The sequence below is a fragment of the Symphalangus syndactylus genome, chromosome 13, assembly GCF_028878055.3.
Source record: "Symphalangus syndactylus isolate Jambi chromosome 13, NHGRI_mSymSyn1-v2.1_pri, whole genome shotgun sequence".
Lineage (NCBI taxonomy): Eukaryota > Metazoa > Chordata > Mammalia > Primates > Hylobatidae > Symphalangus > Symphalangus syndactylus.
In genome coordinates this window covers 47,140,887-47,159,201 of record NC_072435.2, presented here as the reverse complement: position 1 = coordinate 47,159,201, position 18,315 = coordinate 47,140,887, and the positions used below count along the sequence as shown (strand labels likewise).

General features: G+C 36.3%; 2 protein-coding genes across 3 annotated transcripts in view; both read left to right on the top strand.

Annotated features, from left to right (window-relative positions):
• Positions 1–7,382, top strand: part of LOC129459422 (zinc finger protein 708-like) — a 35,619-nt gene extending 28,237 nt beyond the window's left edge. Inside the window, exons 4-5 of one of the 2 annotated variants that reach the window (XM_055236146.2) lie at positions 6,669–6,811; positions 7,187–7,382. In XM_055236146.2, the coding sequence (XP_055092121.1) occupies positions 6,669–6,811; positions 7,187–7,234 (191 nt within the window). In that variant the 3' untranslated portion in view covers positions 7,235–7,382. The other variant, XM_063616489.1, reaches the window with a different exon arrangement.
• Positions 1–9,405, top strand: part of LOC129459384 (zinc finger protein 85-like) — a 385,447-nt gene extending 376,042 nt beyond the window's left edge. Inside the window, 2 exon segments of the mRNA XM_063616175.1 lie at positions 7,429–8,754; positions 8,756–9,405. Of these exon segments, the coding sequence (XP_063472245.1) occupies positions 7,429–8,754; positions 8,756–9,043 (1,614 nt within the window). The 3' untranslated portion in view covers positions 9,044–9,405.
• The last annotated feature ends 8,910 nt before the right edge of the window (positions 9,406–18,315 follow it).

Genomic DNA, 18,315 nt, shown 5'->3' with positions numbered 1-18,315 from the left:
CATGTAGTACTTTTCATAGGACTGTGCTAGTAATGATGAACACCCACACCTTTTATTTTGGAGTCTTTATTTTTATCTTGTTTTTAAAGTAAAATAATTTTGGATCAAGTATTATTGGTTAGAAACTTTTTTTATTACATCAAAATTTGGAAAGTTCTTAGGTTTTTCTTTTCTTTTTTGAGACAAAGTCTCACTCTGTTGCCCAGGTTGGAGTGCAGTGAGGTGATCTCAGCTAACTGCAATCTCCGCCTCCTGAGTTGAAGTGATTCTCCTGCCTCAGCTTCCGGAGTAGCTGGGATTACAGGCACGTGCCACCATGCCCAGCCAATTTTTGTTTGTTTGTTTGTTTGTTTTATTTTTGAGATGGAGTCTAGCTGTGTCGCCCAGGCTAGAATGCAGTGGCTTGATCTTGGCTCACTGCAACCTCCACCTCCCGGGTTCAAGCAATTCTCCTGTCTCAGCCTCTGGAGTAGCTGGGATTACAGGGGACTGCCACCGTGCCCGGCTATTTTTTTTTGTATTTTTAGTAGAGATGGGGTTTCACCATCTTGGCCAGGCTGGCCTCGAACTCCTGACCTCGTGAAACACCTGCCTCGGCCTCCCTAAGTGCTGGGATTACAGGCATGAGCCACCGCTCCGTCTAATTTTTGTATTTTTTTAGTAGAGATCGGGCTTCACTATGTTGGCCAGGCTGGTCTTGAATTCCTGACTTCAAGTGATATGCTCACCTTGGCCTCCCAAAGTGCCGGGATTACAGGTGTGAGCCACCGTGCCTGGCTCTCAGGTTGTTTTTATCTTGAAATGTCCTCATATTGCTTTTTCTCTGTATTCTTTTTCTAGGATTTCTTTCATGAATATATTAATCTGCTTGATGGTGTCCAATAAGTTTTACATTTCATATTTTAATTTTGTTTTGCAATTTTATATTTTTGAGTTATATTTTTTAGGTTATGCCACCTCACACCAATTAATTGTGTTTTGATATTTTAGTTTGTATTATAATTGTGTATTGCAGGCCGGACTAGGTGGCTCATGCCTGTAATCCCAGCACTTTGGGAGGCCGAGGCGGGTGGATCATGAGGTCAGGAGTTCAAGACCATCCTGGCTAACACAGTGAAACCTTGTTTCTACTAAAAATACAAAAAATTACCTGGGCCTGGTGGTGGGCGCCTGTAGTCCCAGCTATTTGGGAGGCTGAGGCAGGAGAATAGCGTGAACCTGGGAGATGGAGCATGCAGTGAGCCGAGATGGTGCCACTGCACTCCAGCCTGGGAGACAGAGCGAGACTCTGTCTCAAAAAATAATAATAAATAATAATAATAAATTGTATATGACAATGATTAACTCAATGCAATTTAAGACAATGTCGAGCAAAATTAAATATGAATCAGCCATATGTCTACTGCCAATATAATTATCTCTGTTTGCTTGTGTAAATATTATTCCTGTATTTTTTTTTTTTTTAGACAGAGTTTCGCTCTTGTTGTCCAGGCTGCCCACCGCAACCTCCGCCTCCCAGGTTCAAGCAGTTCTCTTGCCTCAGCCTCCCGAGTAGCTGGGATTACAGGCATGCACCACCATGCCTGGCTAATTTTGTATTTTTAGTAGAGACGGGGTTTCTCCATGTTGAGGCTGGTCTCAAACTCCTGACCTCATGTGATCTGCCTGCCTCAGCCTCCCAAAGTGCTAGGATTACAGGCGTGAGCCACCGTGCCCGGCCTTTTTTTTTTTTGAGACAGAGTTTTGCTCTGTTGCCCAGGCTGGAGGGCAGTGGCACGACGCCTGGCTAATTTTGTATTTTTAGTAGAGATGGGGTTTCTCCGTGTTGGTCAGGCTAGTCTTGAACTCCTGACTTCGTGATCTGCCTGCCTCCCAAAGTGCTTGGATTACAGACATGAGCCACTGCACCCAGCCTATCCATGTATTTTTTTTATAACTTGTGTATTTGTTGTGTAGGTGTGTTATGAATGGTTGTTTAGTCCTGTCTAAGTGAATAGTGATAGAAATTCTTCTAATATTAACATTCAATTTATTTGTGAATCTCTATTATTTTTGGATTTAAAGATATTTTTAAAACTATGATAACTCTTTATCTCTTTCAAGTATTATTATTTACTTTTATTTGTCAAAAACACACAACAAAATTTACAATTAAAAAAACAATTTTTTTTTTTTTTGAGATGGAGTCTCACTCTGTCTCCTGTGCTGGAGTGCAGTGGTGCGATCTTGGCTCACTGCAACCTCCGCCTCCTGGGTTCAAGGAATTATTTTGACTCAGCCTTCTGAGTAGCTGGGATTACAGGTGTGCATCACCACCCCTAGCTAATTTTTTGTTGTTGTTATTGTTGTTGTTGTTGTTGTTTTAGTAGATGGGGTTTCACCATGTTGGCCAGGCTGGTCTTGAACTCCTGATTTCAAGTGACCCATCCATCTCAGCCTCTCCAAGTGCTGTGATTACAGTCATGAGCCACTGCGCCTCACCTAAAATATTTTTAAATATTTAGTTTATTCATATTAATTATACTTATACTGGTATGCAACATATGCTAAAATGTTTTTATCTTGCAAAGCTAAATATGGTTTTTTTTGTGTGTGTATGAGACAGAGTCTCACTCTGTCGCCCAGGCTGGAGTGCAGTGGTGCAATCTTGCCTCACTGCAACCTGTGCCTCCCAGGTTCAAGCAATTCTCTGCCTTAGCCTCCCAAGTAGCTGGGATTACAGGCACCCGCCACCATGCCTGGCTAATTTTTGTATTTTTAGTAGAGATAGGGTTTCACCATCTTGGCCAGGCTGGCCTTGAACTCCTGACCTCGTGATCCACCCGCCTCAGCCCCTAAAGTGCTGGGAGTACAGCGCTGCCTGGCCGTAAAGCTAAATCTTAATATACATTAAACAACTATCAATTATTCCCATTTCATCTCACTCTTCAAACACCATTCTTGTTCTGTTTCAGAGTGTAACTGTTAGACATATCATACAATCTCTGTCTTTTTGTGACTGGCTCGTTTCATTTTGCGTAATGTTAAGATTTATCTTTATAGTTGTTATAATATTTTCTGCTTTTTGCAAACTGATTGATATTCCAGTGTTTTTATATTTCAAATTATATTTACTAAATGATTTTGTAACAGAAATTTGCATTGCTTTTACCTATTTGCTTTCAGTAACAGTGCTGCAATAATTATGGGTATGCAAATAACTCTTTATATGACCATATATGTGAAAGTTCATGTGCTGGATTCTATTTTATTAGTCTACTTTCTTATCTTTATATTCATTCAAAGTTGTTTTTATTATGTAGCTTTGTCATGTATTTTGAAGTAAAGAACTGTGATACCTCTAACATTGTTCCTTTTTTTGAAGATTATTGAGTATAGTCTCTTGAGATTCCATATACTTTTGGGGTTGCTGTTTCTGTTTCTTCAGAAGTGCAATAAGAAATCTGAAAGACATTACATTAAATCTCTAGATTACATTGAGCAGCATGGACATATACACAATATTAATTATTTCAACCTTTGAACAACAGCACACTCAAAACTGTATTGTTGAATTTCTATATATTTGTGAATTTTTCCGTTTTTTAAATTATTGTTTTATAATCTCATTCCATTTTGGTCACAGAAAGTAATTCATAAAATTTCAGTTTTAAAAAATTTGTTAAGAATTTTTTATGGCCTAACAGATGGTCCTTTCAAGGAGAATGTTGTGTGAGCTATTGGGAAGGATGTGTATCCTGATGTTCAGCTCTCTATACCTCTGTTAGAAATAATTGTTCCATACTAATTTCAAGTTTTCTATTCCCTTACTAATATTCCATCTTGTTTGATTTTTATTAAGAATATGGGGTCTTGATATATTCTACTATAATTATATTGCTCTCTGTTTCTTCAATTCTGTCAATATTTATTTTATATATTTGAAACCCTAATGTGAGATGTGCGTGCATATACACACACACACACACACACACACACTAGTCATTGGTTCCCAGTAAATGAATCTACTATTGTTCAGTGTCCTTTTTTCTCTTTTCAGAGTTTTGACTTAAAGTACACGTTGTTAAATATGACACTTTTTGACTTAAGATGTAGCTTGTGTAATATTATTTTGACCTCTTCTTCTCTCATTTGGTTAATATTTACATAAAATTTCTACTTTCATCTTGCTACTTTCAGTCTTTTTTTATCATTAGATTTCAACTGACTCTTGTAAAAAGGCAAACGAATCTTGGTATTTGAAAGATTTTAATAAATCATTTTGTTGAAAATTATGTCTCTAGATTGAAAAGTTAATTATATATATATTTAAATAATTTTCTGAAAGAGTAATGTAATTTTATTAATTCTATTGTTTAATTCTTGTATCTTTGTCCCTCATTTTCCCTCTTTCTGTCTTCTTTTGTGTCCTTTGGTTTTTGTATTAATATGCTTTCACTTCTTTCTTATTTTCTTTTGTGTATCTATACAGATACTTTCTTTGTGGTACCTTGGGAATTACATAAAAACTTTAAAAAAATAAAACAATTTTAATGTAGTAAAAATTAACCTTATTTGCACCACAGTTGCTTGAATCCGGGAAACATAGGTTGCAGTGAGCCGAGATCATTCCAGCCTGGGCGACACAGTGAGACTCCATCTGAAAAAAAAATAATATGTATATATATTAACCTTATTTGCATACAAAAAATTCTTTCTCATTACATCTGCTCTCTTTGTTATTGATGTTGCTAATTATATACATATATATTTTTTAAATTTTTATTTATTCATGTTTTTGGAGAGACAGTCTTGCTCTGTCACCCAGGTTAGATTGCAATGGTGCAATCTTTGCTCACTGCAACCTCCACCTTTCAGGTTAAAGCGATTCTCCTGCCTCAGACTCCCAAGTAGCTGGGATTACAGTAGCCCACCACCACGCCCAGCTAATTTTTATATATTTAGTTGAGATGGGATTTCACCATGTTGGCCAGGCTGGTCCTGAACTCCTGACCTCAGGTGATCTGCCCTCCTCAGCCTCCCAAGGTGCTGGGATTACAGGCATGAGCCACCATGCCTGGCCACTAATTATTTATTTTTATGTTACATTAACAGATGTTTATAACATTTCTATGCTTTTATCTTTTAAATTTTAGAGAATAATTAATAATGTTTTCTGCATGATTATTAAAATGCTAAGGAATTCTGTTTTTGTGTGTTTAAATATCTTTCCCAGAAAGTTATGTATTTTTGTATGATTATGTGTTTTCCTGCATCATGTTATTTTCAGTGGGATGAACTCCTTTCAGCATCTTTGGTATGTAGGGCATATGCAGTGCCAATATACTTTTTCAGGATTAGGTTATTTTGGAAGGTCTTTCTTTTTATTCAGTTGGACAGTTCTTATTTATTTATTTATTTATTTGTTTGTTTTGAGAAGGAGTTTCACTCTTGTTGCCCAAGCTTGAATGCAATGGCATGATCTTGGCTCACTGCAATCTCTGCCTCCCAGGTCCAACCAATTCTCCTGCCTCAGCCTCTTAAGTAGCTGAGATTACAGGGGCATGTGACCACACCTGGCTAATTTTTTGTATTTTTAGTAGAAACGGGGTTTCACCATGTTAGCTAGACTGGTCTCAAACTTCTGACCTCAGGTGATCCGCCTGCCTCAGCCTTCCAAAGTGCTGGGATTACAGGCATGAGCCACTGTGCCTGGCCAGTTCTTTTTAGTTGTATTATTTTCACTTGACAGCTGTTTTTTTTTTTTTCCAGGACTTTGACTGTATCACCCAGTTCTCTTCAGGCCTTCCAGTTTTTTTTGAAAATTTACTGGTTATCTCATAAGACATTTTTATAAATGATACATTACTTTATCTTGTAGCTCCCAAGATTCTCTTCTTGTCTGTGACATTTTTATCTTCCTAATGTATGTTTTTTGATATTTTTAATATTTTTATTGTTATCCTCATTTTTCTGAACTTCAGTAGTTGTCTGTGTTCCTGTTTCATTCACTGTGTACTATTTAATTTATTTTAAATTTAAAAAATTTATAGATCTTTATATTCCTATGGTTGCTTCTGAAAGTTTAGTAATGTTTTTGATGGGGTCATCCTGCCCTAATATTTTGTGTACATTAATCTTTGATTGAGATTTAGACATTAAAAACAAGCTACCTGTCACAATCTTTTTTTTTTTTTTGAGATGGAGTTTTGTTCTTGTTGCCCAGGCTGGAGTGCAATGGCATGATATCAGCTCACCACAACCTCTGCCTCCCGAGTTCAAGTGATTCTCCTGCCTCAGCCTCCTGAGTAGCTGGGATTACAGGCATGTGCCACCATGCCCAGCTAATTTTGTATTTTTAGTAGAGATAGGGTTTCTCCATGTTGGTCAGGCTGGTCTTGAACTCCCAACCTCAGGTGATTCACCTGCCTTGACCTCCCAAAGTGCTGGGATTACAGCTGTGAGCTACTGTGCCCGGCCCTGTCACAATCTTTATAATGCAGTTTAGGCCTGGGATAGTCTGAAACCAGTTGTCTTGGCTAGAGATTTTGGGAGTCTCTCAAACATTTTCTTAGACTGTGTCTTGCCTGAAATTTTGTGGGCTTTTTAAGTTAAAGAAGTATGATAGCGTTTTTTCTAAATAGTTAGTAATCACTTGCTAAACCTGTTTGCTGTATGTGGTACTGCAGTCTCTGCTGCTGTGACACTTAACTTTGGTCTCAGCAGACTCAAACTGTCATTCCAAAGTATACCACCATTTCTTTTAGCACTTTATGTCGTGGGAGATAGAAACCAGTGTCTGAAAAGGCCCCTAAGAGCCAGAAATAAAGATGTATGTGACACTATTTTTTTTAGTCTTTTAAAAAAGAAACCAGGAGTTGGCAATTTACTTCTGAAGGCACTATGTTATATTGGGCAGCAGAAAGACGTGTGTTGGGTAAATGTAACAGACTTTCCTTTTTTTTCCTATGTGGCTCTTTGCATTGTCATCACCTGGGGCACTGCACACACTTTACTTATTTATAAATTTTTTACAAACGTATTTTGGTCAGAATGTTTTTGTTACATTTATATGTCTATAAAGGATTTAGGATCTGTGGTAGTTTGCTATGCCATCTTGCTTATATAGTTGGTATCAGTTAGATTTGTAAATGATATTAATCTGAGTTGAGTAAATGGAATAATTTTTTATTTTTATTTCTTTCAGCTATGTGTTCTCATTTTGCCAAAGACCTTAGGCCAGAGCAATATATAAAAAATTCTTTCCAACAAGTGATACTGAGAAGATATGGAAAATGTGGATATCAGAAAGGCTGTAAAAGTGTGGATGAGCATAAGTTGCACAAAGGAGGTCATAAGGGACTTAACCAGTGTGTGACAACTACCCAGAGCAAAATAGTTCAGTATGATAAATATGTGAAAGTCTTTCATAAATATTCAAATTCAAAGAGACATAAGATAAGACATACTGGAAAAAATCCTTTCAAATGTAAAGAATGTGGCAAATCGTTTTGCATGCTTTCACAACTAACTCAACATGAGATAATTCATACTGGAGAAAAACCCTACAAATGTGAAGAATGTGGAAAAGCTTTTAGCCAGTCCTCAACTCTTACTAGACATAAGATAATTCATACTGGAGAGAAACTCTACAAATGTGAAGAATGTGGCAAAGCTTTTAAAAAGTCCTCAAACCTTAGTAATCATAAGATAATTCATACTGGAGAGAAACCCTACAAATGTGAAGAATGTGGAAAAGCTTTTAGCCAGTCCTCAACTCTTACTAGACATAAGATAATTCATACTGGAGAGAAACTCTACAAATGTGAAGAATGTGGCAAAGCTTTTAACCGGTCCTCAAACCTTACTAAACATAAGATAGTTCATACTGGAGAGAAGCCTTACAAATGTAAAGAATGTGGCAAAGCTTTTAAACAGTCCTCAAACCTTACTAATCACAAGAAAATTCATACTGGAGAGAAACCCTACAAATGTGGAGAATGTGGCAAAGCCTTTACCCTATCTTCCCACCTTACTACACATAAGAGAATTCATACTGGTGAGAAACCCTACAAATGTGAAGAATGTAGCAAAGCTTTTAGTGTCTTCTCAACCCTTACTAAACATAAGATAATTCATACTGAAGAGAAACCCTACAAATGTGAAGAATGTGGCAAAGCTTTTAACCGGTCCTCACACCTTACTAATCATAAGGTAATTCATACTGGAGAGAAACCCTACAAATGTGAAGAATGTGGTAAAGCCTTTACCAAGTCCTCAACTCTTACTTATCATAAGGTAATTCATACTGGAAAGAAACCCTACAAATGTGAAGAATGCGGTAAAGCCTTTAGTATATTCTCAATCCTTACTAAACATAAAGTAATTCATACTGAAGAGAAACCCTACAAATGTGAAGAATGTGGCAAAACTTTTAACTACTCCTCAAATTTTACTAATCATAAAAAAATTCATACTGGAGTGAAACCCTATAAATGTGAAGAATGTGGCAAAAGCTTTATTCTGTCCTCTCATCTTACTACACATAAGATAATTCATACTGGAGAGAAACCCTACAAATGTAAAGAATGTGGCAAAGCTTTTAACCAGTCCTCAACCCTTATGAAACATAAGATAATTCATACCGGAGAGAAACCCTACAAATGTGAAGAATGTGGCAAAGCCTTTAACCAGTCCCCAAACCTTACTAAACATAAGAGAATTCATACCAAAGAGAAACCCTACAAATGTAAATAATGTGTCAAACCCTTTAGTGTATTTTCACCTTTTATTAAAACACAAGATAATTCATACTGGAGAGAAATCCTACAAATGTGATAAATGTGGCAAAGCCTTTAACCGGCTCTTAATCCTTATGAAACAAAAGATAATTCATACTAGAGAGAAACCCTACAAATGTAAAGAATGTGGCAAAGCATTTAACAGGTCCCCAAATCTTACTAAACATAAAAAAAACTTACACTGGAGAGAAACTACAAAGCTGGAAGACATCACAGTAATTTTGACAACACCTCAAACTTTTCTAAACAAATCATACTGGTGAGGAACTTTAAAAATGTGAAAAGTGTGACAAAACCTTTAAATGATTGTCACACTTGATTGTAGGTAAGATAATTCTTACTAGAAAAACTCTTACAAGTGTGAAGAATGTGGCAACATTTTTAATGAATACTCACACCTTATTGCCAGGAAAGCATTTATACTTGAGAAAAATTGTACCAATATAAAGACTGTGAAAAAGCCATTAATGTCTGCTCACATCGTACTCAACATCAGAGAGTACTTAATAAAAGTATTATAAATTTAATTACTGTCAAAAAATCTTTCAGAAAATATAAGCTTTTAAAGTAGAGTATTTATTCTGAAGACAAACATTACAAATAAAAGAGGGTTGTAGTACCTTTACTTGTATCACAGATCTTATTGTACACATTTTGTACTAGGGAAAACCCTGAAGCAGTTGCTTAAACTTTGTTCAACATCAGGGAATTCAGATTGGAGAAAAACCCTGCAAATGTAATAAATTTGAAAAAAGAGTTTTCCAAAACTACAACTTAGACAACACCAGAGGGTTCATACTGAGACATATTTTTGCAGATGCAGTATATATTTAAAACATTTAATCCAAAATTAAGTCCATGTAAATATCAGAGAATTCACAGTAGAAATATCTAAGGTAGGGCCAGGCATGATGGCTCACACCTGTAATGCCAGCACTTTGGGAGGCTGAGGTGGGCAGATCACGAGGTCAACAGATTGAGACCATCCTGGTCAACATGATAAAACCCTGTCTCTACTAAAAATACAAAAATTAGCTGGGTGTGGTGGCACACGCCTGTAGTCTCAGCTACTTGGGAGGCTGAGGCAGGAGAATCACTTGAACCCAGGAGGCAGAGGTTGTAGTGAGCCGAGATTGCACCGCTGCACTCCAGCCTGGCGATAGAGTGAGACTCCATCTCAAAAACAAACAAACTATGGTACGGACGCTTCAGACATTACACTATATCAAAATGCTGACTGTAAAAAATGATCCCAAACTAACGGTAGATAAATTTATTTGTACATAACTTTAAAAGGAGTAGAAGATTTTTTGGAAGTTTGTGATTACATTCAAAGTATACTTTGTTTGTTTGTTTGTTTGTTTGTTTTCCTTGAGACAGAGTCTCTCTCTGTCGTCCAGGCTGGAGTGCAGTGGCACAATCTCAGCTCACTGCAACCTCTGCCTCCTGGGTTCAAGCAATTCTCCTGCCTCAGCCTACTGAGTAGCTGAGATTACAGGTGTACACCACCACGTCTGGCTGACTTTTGTATTTTTAGTAGGGACGGGGTTTCACCATATTGGTCAGGCTAGTCGTGAACTCCTGACCTCATGGTCTGCCCAGCTTGGCTTCCCAAAGTGCTGTGATTACAGGCTTAAGCCACCGCGCCTGGCCCAAAGTGTACTTTTTTCCTTGAAAAGAAGTACAGATTTTTTAAAAAGCTAATAATGCTGTAATTCAACTCTCAAATTACTTGATGTTATTTCTTCATTTCTATTGTATTCACATGTGAAAACGTGATCAGTTGTCACGGCATCAAAGATAGGAGAGTTTCTTTTTTTTTAGGTGGGCATTATTTATGACCTTTTCTTTGGAAGAGTAAGGACATTAAAATGTAACATCCATGATGAAAATCTAAGTGGAGATGATATTTGTAGTTAACTTATGATATTGAGTGATGCATGAGGTAGGTGTTTAGAGTAATATTCTTTTGCATTATAGTAAGAACATATTTAAGTTTTGTTAAAATTTAAAAATTAGTAGTACATGATTTTACTACTTGTACTTTTATGTAATAAAATGCAGTACATTTTTAAATTTTCAGATTATGTGTGAACTTAATTGTTTAATTATACATTTTTTAACATGTTAATACTATTGTGCATTCAATGAAACATTATTATGCCACTAACCGAAACCTATTCCATTTACTCAAAGGTGTAGGTAAATGATAGTAAGAATATACTATTTGGTAACAATCTCTGGTAATCTCCTTTGCCTGTGGCTTTCAACTGCAAATAAGTTAAAAATATATTGTTTCTGTAGGTTAAATTTTTATTATTTTTTCTTGTTTAAATCTGTTTTTTTTTGTTTTTTTTTGTTGTTTTTTTTTTTGTTTGAGATGGAGTCTCGCTCTGTCCCCCAGGCAGGAGTGCAGTGGCGCGATCTCGGCTCACTGCAAGCTCCACCTCCCGCATTCACGCCATTCTCCTGCCTCAGCCTCTCGAGTAGCTGGGACTACAGGCACCCGCCAACACGCCCAGCTAATTTTTTGTATTTTTAGTAGAGACGGGGTTTCCCCGTGTGAGCCAGGATGGTCTCGATCTCCTGACCTCTTGATCTGCCCATCTCGGCCTCCCAAAGTGCTGGGTTTACAGGCATGAGCCACTGCGCCTGGCCTAGGTTTTTATACAAAGTGTAGCAAATACAAAATTTGCTAGAAAATATATTTTAGAAATTAAAATTTTAGGAGTTCTAATGGTAATTTTAAATTTACTTTTCTATAATGTAGTGTAACTTACATTTCTGTGCAGAATCTTCTACTTCAAGTGTGAATGTTAAACGTGGCAAAATAATATTTCTTTTCCATACTGATATTACAATTTGAAGATATTTCCAGTTCATATAATTTTTTTTTAGTGGGTGAAGTTGTCTACAGTTTTTTTTTTGTTTGTTTTTGAGACAGAGTTTTGCTCTGTTGCCCAGGCTGGAGTGCAGTGGCCCAACCTCGGCTCACTGCAACCTCTGCCTCCCAGGTTCAAGCGATTCTCCTGCCTCAGCCTTCAAGTAGCCAGGACTACAGGCTTGTGCCACCACACCCAGCTAATTTTTGTATTTTTAGTAGAGACCAGGGTTTCACCATATTGGGCAGGCTGGTCTCGAACTGCTGACCTCATGATCCACCCACCTCAGCTTCCCAAAATGCTCAGATAACAGGCGTGAGCCACTGCACCTGGCCCAGTCTACAATTTTTATTCTGAGTCATCTAAGTATAGCCAACTCCTTGGTCATTTTCTCTGAAGAATTTTGGAAATTTTGGCAACTTGTGGATTAAAACATTTCCTATTATTCTGCATGCAAGCTCGTTTACTGTGTTCACAGTCATGGGACAATAAACATCACCTGCCCATTTACTGTCTATCATACCATTACTATCAGCACCAGAAACTCCAGGTGCCCCAAGCTTAGAAGCCCTAAACTACACTGGCTCTTCTCATACACTGTGCTGTGTCCAGAACATGCTGTTAAATATCAGAGTACCCATGGTTGTGTTGTGGCTGAAAAATAATGTGAAAAAAAACAGCACAAAAACTATATATTTTGGATACTATTCAGCCAAGTTAATGACGAAGACACAATATTTGAAACATTGTTATCCTTCTATAATGTTTTAAAAATACATTTCTTACCTAGACAGATGAAATGTGTGCTCTGTAAAACATGATGATTTGAAGTACGTATACATTGTCAAATGCTAAATTCTAGGTAATTAATGCTTTACCTCACATAGTTAACATTTTTGTGGTGACAGCCTGTAATATTCTCTTACCATTTTTCAAAAATACAATATTACGAACTATAGTCAGTGTTGTACAAACAATATCTTGAACTTATTCTTCCAAATTAACTATAATTATGTATTCATTGATAGACATCTTTCCAAACCATTCTTTTTTCTAAATATCTTGGCATCTTGTGGTCACCATTTTACTCTCTACTTCAATGAGATTTGTTATTTATACTTCAAGTGTAGGTGAAATCGTGAAATACTAATCTTTCTGTGCCTGGCTTATTTCAACTAATATCCTCTAGGTTAATCCATGTGGTTGAAAATAATATAATTTTTTTTTAGAGGTGAAGAGTATTCCACTAGATATATCTACCACATTGCCTTTATTTGCTTATTAGGTGTTGAGTGTTGCAAACGACATAGAAGTGCAAATGTTCCTTCATTGTGATTTTATTCATTTTGGATGTATATTTAATAGTGCAATTGTTGTATTATATGGTAGTTTGATTTAAAATTTTTTTGAAAAATCTCTCTTTTGTTTTCCAAAATGGCTGTCCTCATTTACACTCATACCAATAGTGTACAAGCATTCCCTTTTCTTCACATCTTTATCAACACATTTCTTTTTACTAAGAGTCATTCTATCAAAAGTGAGTATATATCTCACAGTTATTTTGGCTTGGCTGTCAATAATAATAATTGACATTGAGAATTTTTTATGTATCTGTTGGCTCTTGTATGTCTTTTGAAAAATAAGCATTTTACTCATTTTTAATAGTTGTTTGTTTTTTGTGATATAGTCATTTGAATTTTTATATATTTTTGATATTAACCCCTTGTCACATATATGATTTGCACATATTTTCTCTCATTTCTTAGTTGTCACATCCTGTTGATTTCATCAGATTCTGTGCAGCAGCTTTTTAATTTGAAGTAATCTGAGTCATCTATTTTTCCTTTGCTTTCCTGGGGTTTGAGTTTAAATCATAAAGTCACTGCCAGCCGAGTGTGGTGATTCATGCCTGCAATCCCAGCATTTTGGGAGGCCGAGGCAGGTGGACCACTTGAGGCCAGTTTGAGACCAGCCTGGCCAACATGGTGAAACCCCGTCTCTACTAAAAATACAAAAATTAGCCAGACTTGATGGCACACACCTGTAGTCCCAGCTACTTGGGAGGCTGAGGCAGGAGAATTGCTTGAACCTGGGAGATGGAGGTTGCAGTGAACTGAGGTTGCACCAGTGCACTCCAGCCTGTGCAAAAGAACGAGACTCCATCTCAAAAAAAAAAAAAGTTACTGCCTAGACCAATGTTATGGGGCTTTTACTCTATTTTTGTGTATTAGTTTCACTGCAGTTCCAAGCATTACATGTAAGTTTCTAATTTATTTTGAGTAGATTTTTATATACGGTGTCAAATGAGAGTCTCATTGCTTTGCATGTGGCTATAAAGTTTCTCAACACCATTTATTGAAGATACTGTCCTTTTTCTGAGAAATTGTCACCTATATTTAAAATTAGATAGCTGTAAATACATGGATATATTTCTGGTTTCTTTGTGTTCATTTTATTCCAATATACTGCTTTGGTTACTATAGCTTTGTAGTATATTTCAAAGTAAGTTTGTGTGATACCTTCAGCCTTTCTTTTTTGCTTGATTGCTCTGGGTATTTGGGGTCTTTTGTGGTACCATATTAATTTTAAATACATTTTAAAAAATTTTATGAAGTCACTGGTATTTTGATACAGGTTACATTGTATCTGTAGATTATTTTAACACACATATTTAACAATATTAATAGTACCAACTCAGGAATGAGTAATATTTTCCATTTGTGTATTACTTAAGTTTTTACTTTAATGTTCTTTAGATTATAACATAACGTGTTTCACCTTTTTACTTAAATTTATTTCAAAGTATAGTTACTAAAGTTATTGTAGCTGGGATTCTTTTTAAATTTCATTTTGAGATAGTTAATTGTTAGCGTATAGAAATGCTACTGACTTTCATATGTTGATTTGTATTCTGCAAATTTAATAACTTTGTTTATTAGTTCTAGTAAAGTCTTAGGCTTTTCTGTGCTTAAGATTATATCATCTGCAAACAGAACTAATTTAATTTCTTTTCTTCCAATCTGCCTATCTTTACTTTTATCTCATAATTTCTCTTTTTGGACATTTAGTATTATGTTTAGTTAAGAATGTAGAAAGTGGGCATCTGCTCAGGAGTGGTGGCTCATGCCTGTAATCCCAGCACTTTGGGAAGCCAAAGCAGGTGGATCACCTGAGGTCAGGAGTTCAAGACCAGCTTGGGCAACATGGTGAAACCCAGTCTTACTAAAAATAAAAAAATTAACTGGATATGGTGGCAGGTGCATGTAATCCCAGCTACTTGGGAGGCGGAGGGAGGTGAATCGCTTGAACCTGGGAGGCAGAAGTTGCAGTGAGATGTGATTGTGCCATTGCACTCCAGTCTGGGTGACAAGAGTGAGACTCTCAAAGAGAAGAAAGAACAAGAAACAGAAAAGGAAGGAAGGAGAGAGAGAAAGAAGAAAAGGAGAGAAGGAAAGGAAGAAAGGAGAGAGAAAAAAAGAGAAGAAAGAAAAGGAGAGAAGGAAAGAAAGGAAGGAAGAAAGGAAAAGGAAGAAAGAGGGCATCCCTGTCTTGTTCTAGGTTTTAGAGTAAGAGCTTACGTTTCACTGTTTAACATGTTGTTAGCTGGGCATTTCTTTCCATACATGGCATTCATTGGCTTGAGATGCATTTGTCCTATACTAATAATTTTTTAGAGATTATCATGAGGGAATGTTGATTTTTTTTTTTTTTTTTTGAGTGGAGTTTCACTCTTGTCGTCCAGGCTGGAGTGCACTGGCACGATCTCGGCTCACTGCAACCTCTGCCTCCCAGGTTCAAGCAATTCTCCTGCCTCAGCCTCCCAAGAAGCTGGGATTACAAGCGTGAGCCACCACGCCTGGCTAATTTTTATATTTTTAGTAGAGACGGGGTTTCACCACGTTGGCCAGGCTGGTCTCGAACTCCTGACCTCAGGTGACCCACCCGCCTCGACCTCCCAAAGTGCTGGGATTACAGGTGTGAGCCACTGCGCCCAGCCAAATTTTGTCAAGCTTTTATTTTGCATCTATTTAAATGTTAGAGTTGTGATATCACAACTAATTTCACATAAATAGTAAACATCCTCAGAGACTACTATGTACATCTCTATGCATGCAAACTAAAAAATTTAGAGAAAATAGATAAACTCCCGGATACATCCAGCTTCTCAGTATTGAACCAGAAAGAAACAGAAGTCTTGAAGAGAGCAACAATATATAAAGTATATAATAAGATTGAATCATAATAAAACAAGCTACCAACCATAGAAAGCCCTGGATAAGATGAGTTCACAGCCACATTTTATCACATATCCAAAGATAACCTGGTACTAATTCTACCGAGTGTATTCCAAAAATCAAGGTGGAAGTCCTTCCTAAATTATTATTTGAAAACATTATTATCTCGATATTACTAACCAAGTGAAGACGCAACAAAAAAAGAAAATTACAGGTCACTATTCTTGGTGAAAATTGAAACAAAAATTCATGAAGTACTAGCAAGTTGAGTTCATAAGCAAAGCAAAAAGGTATTTTGCCACAATCATGTAAACTTTATTGTATGAATGCAAAGATGTTTCATTGTATACAAGTAAATAAGTGTGATTCACCATGTAAAGATAATTTTTAAAAAACGATTATCACATGCAGAAAAGGCATTCAAGAAAATCTAATATTCATTTATAAAAACATTCTCCACAAACTAAGCATTGAAGAAATATGCCTCAAAATAATAAGAGCCATCCATGACAAATCCTCAGCCAACATCATACTGAGCAGGCAAAAGCTGGATGAGGTCTCCATCAGAATAAAAATAAGAAGGCCGGGTGCGGTTGCTCACGCCTATAATCCCAGCTCTTTGGGAGGCTGAGGTGGGTGGATCACCTGAGGTCAGGAGTTCAAGACCAGCCTGGCCAACATGGTGAAACTCTGTACTAAAAATACAAAAAATTAGCTGATCGTGCTGGCAGGCATGTGTAATCCCAGCTACTCAGGAGGCTGAGGCAGGAGAATCACTTGAATGTGGGAGGCGGAGGTTGCAGTGAACTGAGATCATACCGTTGCAATCCAGCCTGGGCAACAAGAGTGAGACTCCATCTCAAAAAAAAAAAAGAGACAAGAGTATCCACTCTAAACACTCCTATTCAACATAGTCTTGAAAGTCGTAGCCACAGCAATTTAACAAGATAAGGCAATAAAATGTATTCAAATAGAAAAAGAGGAAGTCAAATTATCTTCACTGGTGATATAATTCTCTACCTGGGAAACTTCACCAAAAAAGATTTCACCAAAAGATTTCTAAGCCTAAATAATGACTTCAGCAAAGTCTCACCATACAAAATTAACATACACAAATGAATAGTATTTCTGTGCACCAGTAATATTCAAGCTGAGAAAAAAAGAACATGGTTCTATTTACAATAGCTACAAACAAAAAAAAAATGTACCTAGTAATACATTAAATCAAGGATGTAAAATATCTCTACAACAAGAGCTACAGAACTGCTGAAAAAAATTAGAGACAACACAAATAAGTAAAAAGGCACTCCATGCTCATGAATTTAAAGAATCAATATAATTAAAATGTCTGTGCTGCCTAAAGCAACTTACAGATTAAGTGCTATTTCTATCAAACTATAAATGCAATTTTTTATGGAATTAGAAAAAGAAAACTATTCTAAAAGTCATGTGGAAGAATAAAACAGCCCATTTAGCCAAAGCAACATTAACAACAAGGCAATCCTGGAGGCCTCATATTACCTGGCTTGTACTACAAGCTACAGTAATCCATATTACATGGCTTGCTACAAAAATACACATGTAGACCAACAGAAAGAAGAGAAAGCCCTGAAATAAGTTTACATTTCTACACCCAACATTTTTCTGACAAAGTCAACAGAAGTAAACAAGGAAAAACTATCCAACAAATGATACTGGGAAAACTGGTTAATCATATGTAGAAGGAGAAAATTGAAACTGTACCTCTCACCATATAAAAAATATAATTCAAAATAGATTAAAAACTTAACTGTGAAACTTGAAGCTATAAAAATCATAGAACGCCAAAAAAGTACTCTTCTAGTCACTGGCCTCAGAAAGGATTTATGACTAACACCATAAAAGTGAATGCAACAAAAATAAAAGTGAAAAATTAACACCTAATTAAACTAAAAAACTTCTGCACACCAAAAGAAACTATTGACAAATATGCAGACAACCTAGAGTGTGGAATAAACTATTTTCAAACTTCATACAAGAAAAAGTTAATATTAATTCATACATATTATGTATTTATATAATATATAAATTAATTTAATGGTTAGAATACTATAAAAATTTAATAAGGAAATACACAAATGATCTGACTAGACACTTCTCAAAAAAAGACATGAGAGTTGCCAATAAACATGCAAAAAATTGCTCAATATCCCTAATCATCAGAGACATGTAAATCAAAGTGACAATGTGATACCATTTCCCAGCAGTTAGAATGGCTGTTATTAAAAAGTAAAAATATTGCAAATGTTGAAGTTGTGGAGAAAAGGGAATGTTTATATACTGTTGGTTGAAATGCAATTTAATGCAGCCCTTTTGAAATGCAGTTTGCAGATTTCTTAACCGAAAATAGAATTGCCATTTGACCCATCAGTCTCATTA